Source organism: Vicia villosa, unplaced genomic scaffold (genome assembly GCF_029867415.1).
Source record: "Vicia villosa cultivar HV-30 ecotype Madison, WI unplaced genomic scaffold, Vvil1.0 ctg.001055F_1_1, whole genome shotgun sequence".
Classification (NCBI taxonomy): domain Eukaryota; kingdom Viridiplantae; phylum Streptophyta; class Magnoliopsida; order Fabales; family Fabaceae; genus Vicia; species Vicia villosa.
Window position 1 is genome coordinate 277,051 of NW_026705464.1, and position 10,530 is coordinate 287,580.

A 10,530-nucleotide genomic window follows, 5' to 3' on the forward strand; every position below is an offset into this window, starting at 1 on the left:
AAGTCCTTCATCTTGGATCGTTATGGATAATTATGTTTACCCAGCAGAGAATTGTGCTCCAAATCGACAGGATCTTAATCTTCCTCAACTAGGTTCTAATTCTTTATTTGTCAGAAATAACTATCTATCTGGGGGTTTACCTCTAACCTACGAATCCCTGACTCATTCTGAGGTTAGAAATTGTAAATCTAGATTAGTTAATGGCATGTTGAACAAGGCTTCGATAGGAATTTGTAACTCTATGAATAGGATGGGTATAAAAAATGTGTCTAATGTTTTTGACCCAATTAGTAAGTTGGGGGAGATGGAGCAGCGTGAGAAAAAACTGGAGTTACAATCAAAGGGGACAAACAATATGGTTATCAAATGATAGTTTTTTAATGAGAGGAGGTGGAAATAGAGCAAAAAGAAAGAGAGTGGGATTTTACGTTTTAAAAGGGGAGGTTGACATATGTTTCATACAAGAGACTAAGATGAATGGTCTGGACAATAGTGTAGTTAGAGATTTGTGGGGTGATGATATGGTGGAATGGTCTTACTTGGATGCGGTTGGTGCGTCGGGAGGCTTATTAACTATGTGGAAGAAGGATCTCTTTAATCTTGTCTATAGTTTTATAGGAGAAGGTTTTCTTGGTCTTTGTGTGGAAAAGGAAGGAAAATTGATCTACTTCATCAATGTCTACGCCTCATGTGATAACAATTGTATATTGAAGTCATGGAAGAGGACGGTGGAGTTTAAGAAGAGTAGTGCTAAGGGAGCTTGGTGCAAAAAGGAGATTTCAATTCTATTTCTTCGTTGGAGGAAAGGGTAGGTAAATCCGTTAGGAATTATAGAAAGGAGATGTTGGAGTTCATTGGTTTTATAGAGGAGATGGAGGTGGTGGACCTTCAAACAATAGGAGGAAAATTCACTTGGTTTAATAGCATTGGCAAAGCTATGAGTCGGATCGATAGATTCCTTCTATCAAAAGATTTTATAGAAGATTGGAAGTTGGAAGGACAAATTATTGGAGAAAGGGACATTTCCGATCATGCTTCGATTTGGTTGAAAGATAATAGAAAGAATTGGGGACCTAAACCTTTTAAATTCAACAACTCTTGGTTCAATCATGAAGATTTCTCCTCTTTTGTGAAGAAGGAGTGGGCAACCATAAGTAAAAAGGGGAGAGGTGATTTTTGCTTGGTAGAGAAGTTGAAAGTTCTCAAGGAGCGGATATCTTCGTGGAACAAAGAGGTTTATGGTTGGATTGACCTTAACATCGAGAAAGTCGGGGAGGAGATGCAACTTTTAGATAACTTGTTTGTTTATTTTGCAGGTAATGTTCCAGAGGAGGTGGTTTTGAAGAGATCAAAGGCGATGACGGATTTTTGGGATAATCCTAACAAAAAGGAAAGTATTCTCCGGCTTAAATCTAGACAACTTTGGTTATTCGAAGGAGATGGTAATACCCGCTTTTTTCATAATTATATGAGGGAGAGAAGGAGGATAAACTCTTTGTGTTCTATAGGCTCAAATAAGGGCATATTGGAAGAATTTAGCGATGTTAAAGACTTCATTTATGCTCATTTCAAATATTTATTTAAGGAGGAAGTTGGTTGTAGGCCAGAGCTTAATGGGATTAGTCTGAATTCTTTGCTGCCAAATGAATCAATGGAAATGGAGAGGCCGTTTTCGGAGGAAGAAGTTAAGGAGGCTATTTGGTCGTTTGACGGAACAAAAGTCCAGGCCCAGACAGTTTCACTCTTGAGTTCTTCAAGAGATTTTGGTCTTTTCTAAAAGGGGATCCAATGGCTCTTTGTAATGATTTCCATTCTAAAGGTACTCTTGGGAAAGCTATAACTTCCTCTTTTCTAACTTTGATTCCTAAGAGCAAAAATCCTCAAAATTTGTATGAGTATCGCCCAATTTTCTTGGTGGGGAGTATTTACAAGATTTTAGCGAAGCTTTTAGCTACTAGAATCAAAGTGGTGATTTGGAAATTCATCTCTCCTAATCAAACTGCTTTTGTCCCGGGTAAAAACATGATGGATGGAGTTCTAATGGTTAATGAGATCCTTGATTGGACTAAAAGAAAGAAAAGAAGTTGTCTATTGTTTAAGGTCGATTTTGAGAAGGCATGCGACTCTGTTTCTTGGAATTTTCTTAGGTACTTAGTGAAGAGAATGGGTTTTGGAAAGAGGTGGATGAAATGGATGGAAGCATGTGTATTTACAAGCCATATGTCCTTTTTGGTAAACGGAAGCGCTACTAAAGATTTTTCGGCTCAAAGAGGATTACGTCAAGGGGACCCTTTGTCTCCATTTCTTTTTGCTCTTGTCATAGAAGTTCTAACCGCCCATGTCAAAAAGTCGGTAGAAGTGGGGGATTTCAAACCTTTCAAATTTGGAGAAGAGGACGTAGTGGATATCCTTCAATTCATGGACGATACTATTATTTTAGGGGAGCCTACTTGTGATAATCTTTGGAGCTTGAAAGTGTTATTGAGAGGTTTTGAACTTGTATCGGGGTTAAAAATCAACTTCACTAAAAGTAACATTTTCGGTGTTAATGTGGAAAATTGGTTGATGCATACGGCAACATCGTTTCTTTCTTGCAAAAAAGGGAACTTTCCATTCAAATTTCTTGGTATTTGGGTGGGCACTAATCCTAGAAGAAAGAATACGTGGAAGGAACTTTTAAACAACATTAAGAGTAGACTATATCATCTTGGAAGGGGCGGAACATTTCAATTGGGGGAAGGCTGACTCTCATTAATGCGGTGCTTAATGCAATTCCTACTTTCACTCTTTAATTTTTATAAAGCTCCTAAGAAGATCATACAAGAGATAAGAGAGCTTCAAAGAAACTTTCTGGGGAGTGGTAATGTGAATAAAAGGAGTATTCATTGGGGTAAGTGGGAGATAGTGTGCAAACCAAAAGATAAAGGTGGATTGGGGGTTAGGGATGTATGAATATGGCTCTTCTTCTTAAATGGAAATGGTGAATCCAACGGAGAAAAATGCAATATGGAGGAGATTCATTGATTTGAGGTATCACAATCCAAAACTCCAGGCGCAAGTGACTAATGGGGATATCATTAATCATGATGATTCCATATGGTGGAGGGATGTCATGATAAATAATGTGAAAACAGAATGTTTTGAGGAAGGCTTCTCTTGTTGTGTTGATTGTCATGAAAAGAATGGTAAAAACATTCTTTTCTGGGACAATATTTGGTTGGGAAATCAAACTCTTCGTGACAAATTTTCATGTTTGTATGATCTATCAACCAAACAACTGTGCTCGGTAGCGGATATTTTATACATGCAGGATGAAGCTGTTCATTGGTCTGCGAACAGCCTGTTCGGACATCATTTCTCTAATGTCTAGGGGCCGGAACAGGTTATGGCAGCTGTAGATCGAGCTTCTGTACAACAACAGTGGCGGGATTTGCACACTAACTTGCTGTCGGTATTGTTGAATAACTTGGAGGAAGATCTTTTTGAATGGAATTTTAATTCTAATGGTGAGTTTTCGGTTTCTAGTGTTTCGAAATTGGCGGAGGAATCAAAAGAGATAGCATGGTCGTATTGAAATTTTTGCTTGATGAAAGTTATATGGTCTTTGAAATTACCTATTAGAATAAAGGTGTTTTCATGGAGGTTCTTGTTTGAAAAACTTCCTTTAAAATACCTTTTGATTCAAAGGGGAGTTTCAGATATACCTTCGATTAATTGTCTTTTTTGCGAGGTTCATCTGGAGAATTTGAATCATATGTTCTTTGATTGCTTGGTGGCGAAATTGGTTTGGAGAAGAATTTATGTTTGGTTGGGAGATGATTCTATTATTTCGTTTGCCGAGTTCTTGAATTTTAGTTCCATCCAAGAGAAGGTGAAGATACTCCATCACAAGAACAAGATTAACATCATTTGGATATCAACTATTTCGAGCTTAAGGCTCACGAGAAATGCCATGATCTTTGAGAACAAACCTTATAGTTTTGATGTGGTTCTTACTAATGTAATCTTTTTTTCCTGGAGATGGTTGGCTTTAAGTCACCCTTTGCTCAATTGTAGTTTTTATGATTGGTACAAGTTACCCTTGTCTTGCTTCAGCTCTGATTAGAATTGGTTTGTAAGGGTTACACCCCTAGTGCGATTTCTTATATATCAATTGCTTATTGAAAAAAAAAAGGTCATAGAGAATGTCCTTCTTGTATTTACTGGTGTTTCCAACAAGGAACCAAGAAACATCATCAAAGAGAGATTGTTCTTCTCATCCTTATCATTAGCGAGACACTTAAGGGCCTATTTGCTTCTTTACTAGTGTTTCCAACAAGGAACCAAGCAAAAGGATTGTTCTTCTCATCCTTATCCTTAGAAAGACACTTAAGGGCACTAATTGCTTCTTTACTAATGTTTCCAACAAGGAACAAAACAAAAAAAGAGAATCGTGGTAAGCATTTTAGTACTTATTCAATTGAGTTAGGGTTTACCTTTTAGGATTTATTACATTTTCAGCGGCATTCGAGAAAATGGGAATTTTTGTAATTGTCAACATGCAACATGCTTAAGTTGATGTATAGTAGCCTATTAATGTATTTTGGGGTTAATAGATAATTATAGTAAATTTTAGAATTAATTTGATTGTATTATATAAACTACTATTTGATTTTTTATGTGCTATTCTAACTTGCTACAAGTGTAAACTCAATGCTTTAACATTATATAAAATGTCGTCTTTTACCGTTGCAAGAACTTTGTAATCTTTAATATTAATATAGTGTCGCCATTTTTGTTAAAGGAAAACAATTATATATAATTAAATAGAGGAGGCAAAAATAAGAGATATAAAGTGAAGCTAGTTTTAAATGATAGAATTTAGGTACAATTCTTTAGGTGTGATTTTACTATTTTCTAAAGAAAATATGATAAATATACTTAAATATTATTTAGTGTGTGAAAATAGAAAAAAATTTACATATGTGTAAGAGAAAATTATACACTTGTCATTTTTTCATTAGAAAATAGTAAAAACACACTTAAAGAATTGTACCTAAGTTTAGTCCTATTTAAATTTTAAAACTACCACATGAAGAAATAGGCTAGAATCTAGGAAAATCAAACTACCAGTAATAGAGCAAAATCATTTTTTTTAATAAGCAATGGAATTAAAGGGAGCAAAAGGGATGCTCCACCCCAATACAAAGAGGATTACACGACAAAACACGAAAGAGGTTGGATATTCCAACTATAAAAATTACACAAAGGCACCTTCTTATAAAAAGAACAAAGCCAATTCCACGATACGAAAACAATCTCCGACATACACTCCATGAAACTAAAGGAATCATTTTTGAAAATGATAGCGTTACGCTTAATCCATAAGGTCCAAATCGTAGCTAGCCAAACAACCTCCAAAATAACTCTCTTAGAAGAGCAATTGATCTTTGCACAATTATAGAAGAACTCTATAAAATCCTCTAGAGACAAAAAAAACCCCAACTCCTAGCCACATATAAACTCTTCTCCAAATTCTAAGCGTCACTTCGCAATCCGAGAAAAGGTGCACGAGAGATTCTTCCTCTGATGAACAAAGAACACAAATAGAATCACCTCCCTCATACAAAATACCCCGACTCACCAAGTGATCTCTAGTGGCAATTCTATTGTGAATAAATCTCCAACAAAAAGCTGAATTTAGGAAGGCACCTTGATTTTCCAAAGATGAGAAAGAGCCCTATCCTTATCAATATTCAATGGCGGACCCGAAAGCTTAGCTTTGAAATGATCATAACAAGACTTTACCGAGAAAATACCTTCTGAGTTCAGTCTCCATTTGAAGGTGTCCCTCTTTAGAATCTGATGATGAAAGATCTCCCGCAACACACGAAAAGCTGGCTGCACATCCGCACTGTCTGGAACAGCCGCTGCTGGGACTGCAACACCAGCTTCCGGCGCAGATAGCAACACTGTCCCAGAGACAGCAGCACCCTCACCTTCCCCTAAAACCCCATATTCGTTCTCCGCCACTGCCTTAGCAATGCTGCCAGCCACGAAGATGTGTGGCAGATACCACTTCCAGCAATTATTATCATAGAAACCTGCAGAACAAACTGGTTGCATATGAATGAGAGCCATAAGAAAAAAATTAGGAAAACATTTCTTGAAAGACTGTTGCCTGGTCTAGTCCGCGTACCACAAAGGAGTTGCTGCCCCATTACCCACACTAACATGAATAACACTTGCAAAATTATCCAAGATAAGGTTTTCATAATTATCCGAAATAAATAAGTCTCTCCACCAAATAAAGACTTTTCTATTCACCGCCGATATATCTCCTACCAAAACATTAAGCTTAATGTTACCATATCTCGCTTCTAAAAGATCTCGTCAAACCACTTCTTTATCCGTGAGAATACGCCATTTTCATTTACTTAACAAAGCCACATTCATGATCTCCATATTTTGACACCCAAACCACCATCTTCCCGGGGTTTACATACTATATCCCAACACACCCAATGAATTGAATGTTTAAGCTCACCACCTCCCCAAAGGAACTTGCGTTGAATCGAACAAACCTTATTCAAAACCTTCTTTGGAGCCTTATAAAAAGGAAGAGAATAAATCGGTAAAGCATTGATTACCGAATTAATTAAGACAACCCTCCCCGCCATGCTAAGGTTAGATCCTTTCCAAACCGATAATCTCTTTTTAAACATCAAGATAAGATCTCTCCACATTGATAGTTTCCTAGGATTGTCGCCAACCCTAACTGTAACACCCTACTAATATGTGTCTAGAATCATATCAGCAGAATACTAATAACTGGTACTGAGTACATACAAAAGTCAGGAATAATAACATAAGATGTATACATTTAAAATCATCTTGAAGATGGATACAATGAATATATCTACACAATGATAATAATACACAGCGGAAGAAAAGATCAGGCACAGTCTTCACGGCATCTGGTCAAAAGCTCTTGATCCAAGCATCTAGCAAAACTCGATCTTGCACGGTACCTGAAAAATAATAAGATGAATGGGGTGAGATTACTAAATCTCAGTGAGTTCCCCTATCTTATGGGTTCTCTCGGCTCTACAGGGTACATACATCAACTACAGATCCATGGCAGATCCTAAGGTTTCCTCACTATCCAGTACAGGGAAGCATGTCAACTCGTAGCACCACGATTGAATGTCCACTGACCATCCGATTGGATCCACTGAGAACATATCACATGTTCAGATATTAGGTACATGTTTCCTCCAGAATAGGTCTTTCGGGTTTACCTGCCAACCTTCTGTCGGGAGCTACCCTCAAGGTCTGGTCTTCCGGGTTTACCTGCCTATCTGCCCTCGAAACAAGACCCCAAAACATACCTTTTCAATCTACATGGTAAGTAACTCATATGACTATAGAGAACCATGGAACCGCCATTGAATCGCTACAACGATTCAACTCGTCCAATTTCCTGGGTCCAAATCTCACATAGAAATTCACCCATAAGGAAACAACAAAAGGAGAAGGTGAGGTACACATCCCCGGGAGTTCATCCCCGAAGAATAACTCCTGAACTAAGGAGTCGACCCATTCCCGAGACCAAAGCCTGAGAATGCCTGCAATATATGTGGCACAGGGGCATCCTTGGAATTTCTTCACAAGAAGTAGCCAACATATATGTAACGTCCCTACTCGCAGTTACTGTCCTTTTGTATGTCCTCTAACCCCTCGTCACATACTTACTACACCATTAGATTGTAGAATTTCAGAAGAAGTCGCTTGATAGGAAAGAGGAATATCATGTTAGAATATGTTCATATATCTTAGTTTAGGTATCCTAAGGCTCAGCTTACCATATCCATATTTTGTTTATCGACGTACAAAAGTTTCACCAAGTTGTAAGGCCTCCTCGCCTCTTAGTTCACATGCTTACCTTCACAAGCTCTAAGACCTCAACATCTTTAGTGTGCGTGGATGACTTAATTTACATTACCACTCATTCCATGATCCCTACAACCCAATTGAAGGAATACTTGGGCAGCAAGGCCCTTAGAATGATTAACAAATCAATTATTCGAGCATTATCGTTTAGTAACCACGATACAAGAATATTCACATGGGTTTAATTAGTACTTAAAAGTATGCTAAGGTTGTGGAAGCTCAGACATCTCGTAGCCCTTTCCGTTAGCTTTCCAATGCCTCCGACGGCGCCCAATTCTGAGTTACGGAACTCCAGTTATGGTCGAAACAGTAAAAGGATGATTTTCTGTCAGGTGCAATCGATTTGCACTGGTGTGCAATCGATTGCTCGCTGAACCAGAAGCGCAGAAAGTCAATTTTTCACAGTGCAATCGATTGCTTGACTCCTGCAATCGATTGCTTACTGAACCAGAAGCAAAAATCACGTTTTTCTTGCATAAAACCAGTTCCAAAAGTGTTCTAACTCATCCATAGGTTCCCCAACAATCCAAATTCGAACCCCATCCTATTTCAACATTCCATATCATACAATTGCATCAAAAGAACAAATATTTGACCGATTAAATCATCATGCAAGACATTAATAATAGTATAAACCCTTAATCATGCAAGGTTCCCAAACCCTACCCCAAGTTCCTAACTAATGGAACTCACCTTATTGATGATGAAGATTCTGACTTGAGTGATGAAGATGATGATGAATCCAAGCTTAATTCTTTGTACTCCTTCCAAAATCACCAATCTCTTGCATGCAAGACAAGGTTGATGAAGATTCTTCACTTCTCTCTTCCTTTCCCTCTTCCACGAGCTCTCTTTCCCTCTTTCTCTTGCTCTATTCTGATTTTCTCTCTTCTCCTCCAACCCTTCCTCCAAATTCTGAATTTTGGTGAGTAAGAGAATGAGAAAAATATATTGAGACTTGGTCTTGTTTTGGGTTTATATAATTCCATGCTCAAATACTCAATTGCCCTTGCCTCTAATACATATTTACTAATGATGCCACTCTTAGATAATTAGAGTTATTATCTCTAATAACTTCTTAATCCACCACTTAGTCCAACTAATAAGGGATTGGAATCAATTATCTTAATCACCATTAGATTAATATAATTACATTAATTTCTCGTCCAGTAAGGCGTCATGCATACTCGGAAATAACGGGGTATTACACTAACACTGAGAAATTCGAAAGGTAAAGTCCCTACTTTGCAAGAGAGGAAACTAGCCGCGGCTTCCATGAACCAATCTCCGGCATTAACCCCATACAAGTTACTCTAATGGACATTAATCTGCAATCCCGACATCAACTCAAAGCCTCTAAAAATTGCCTTCAAACTCCACAAATTGAAGCAAATCCACCTCCTTCTCACCATTGATCTTTAAACCACGGAACTCTCCCATCTCTTTAGATTTATTCATCAAAGCCGTAAGAACTTCCATAACTACAACAAACACAAAAGGAGACAAATGATCTCTTTGACGAAGGCCTTTCTCCACCACAAAGTCTTTAGTAGCACTCCCATTAACAAGCACCTACATCGTATTGGTGAAAATACGACTATCCATCCACTTCAACCATCTCTTACCAAACCCCATTCTTTTAAAGACATATCTAACAAAGTTCCAACTTACTCTATCATGAGCCTTCTCAAAGTCTACTTTCAAAACCATACAACTACGTTTCTCCCTTTTAGCTAATCTAGCACCTCATTATCTATAAGGACGCCATCCGAAACGTGTTTCTACCCGGAATGAAAGCCGTTTGATTACTCGAGACCAATTTGCCCACCACACACCTTAACCTAGCCGCCAACAACATAGCCAAAATCTTATACAAGCTACTAACCAAACAAATAGGACGGAATTCCTTCAAGGATTGAGGGTTCTTGACTTTTGCAACAAGAGTAATAAAAGAGGAAGAACAAGTTTTGGTAAGTTTTCCCTCTTCATGAAAGTCCTTAAAACACTTAAATACATCCTCCTTCACCACCTCCCAATTTAACTTAAAGAAATCCAAGAATACCCATCCGGCCCGGGACTTTTATTACCATCACAAGACCAAACCGCCGCCTTGATTTCTTCTTCGGAAAACTCTCTCTCCAACCATGCCTTCTCACTCTCCTCCAACCTATTAAAAGAAAGACCTTCCGGAACCGGTTTAACCAAGTCGTCTTTAAAGAAATTATGAAAATAACCACAAATCTCCTCTTTAATATTAACAACTCCTTCAACTCTTCCTTCGTCTCCTTCTAAAGAAGTAATCGAGTTACGTCTTTGTCTCTCCTTTAAAGAATTATGATAAAATCTAGTGTTCCTATATGTGGTGTCGTTTTTTTTACCTCCCCGTTTCACTTGGGAGGACGGCACGCTAGACCCTTCACGCAAAATTTGGAAGGAGAATGCGCCCGGGATGGGATGACTTTTGTTTCAGTTCTTCCTACGATATCACACGAACTTTCTTATTGTCCTACGAGTAGGAAAGGGGAAAAAAGATCTCAACTAAACCCTAGGAGTTTGCTAAGTGTGAGGATTCACCTAGACTAGAAATTCTAGAGTTCG

The 10,530-nt window shown here is 38.0% G+C and overlaps 1 protein-coding gene across 1 annotated transcript; it reads left to right on the forward strand.

Annotated features, from left to right (window-relative positions):
* The first annotated feature begins 841 nt into the window (after positions 1–841).
* LOC131632955 (uncharacterized) lies at positions 842–1,777 on the forward strand. The gene has a single exon (XM_058903666.1). It carries the CDS (start codon positions 842–844, stop codon positions 1,775–1,777), a length of 936 nt encoding a protein of 311 aa, XP_058759649.1.
* The last annotated feature ends 8,753 nt before the right edge of the window (positions 1,778–10,530 follow it).

Bases quoted from the DNA above. Each gene is read 5' to 3' on its own strand.
- LOC131632955 (XM_058903666.1), top strand. From the start codon at position 842: ATGTTGGAGTTCATTGGTTTTATAGAGGAGATGGAGGTGGTGGACCTT.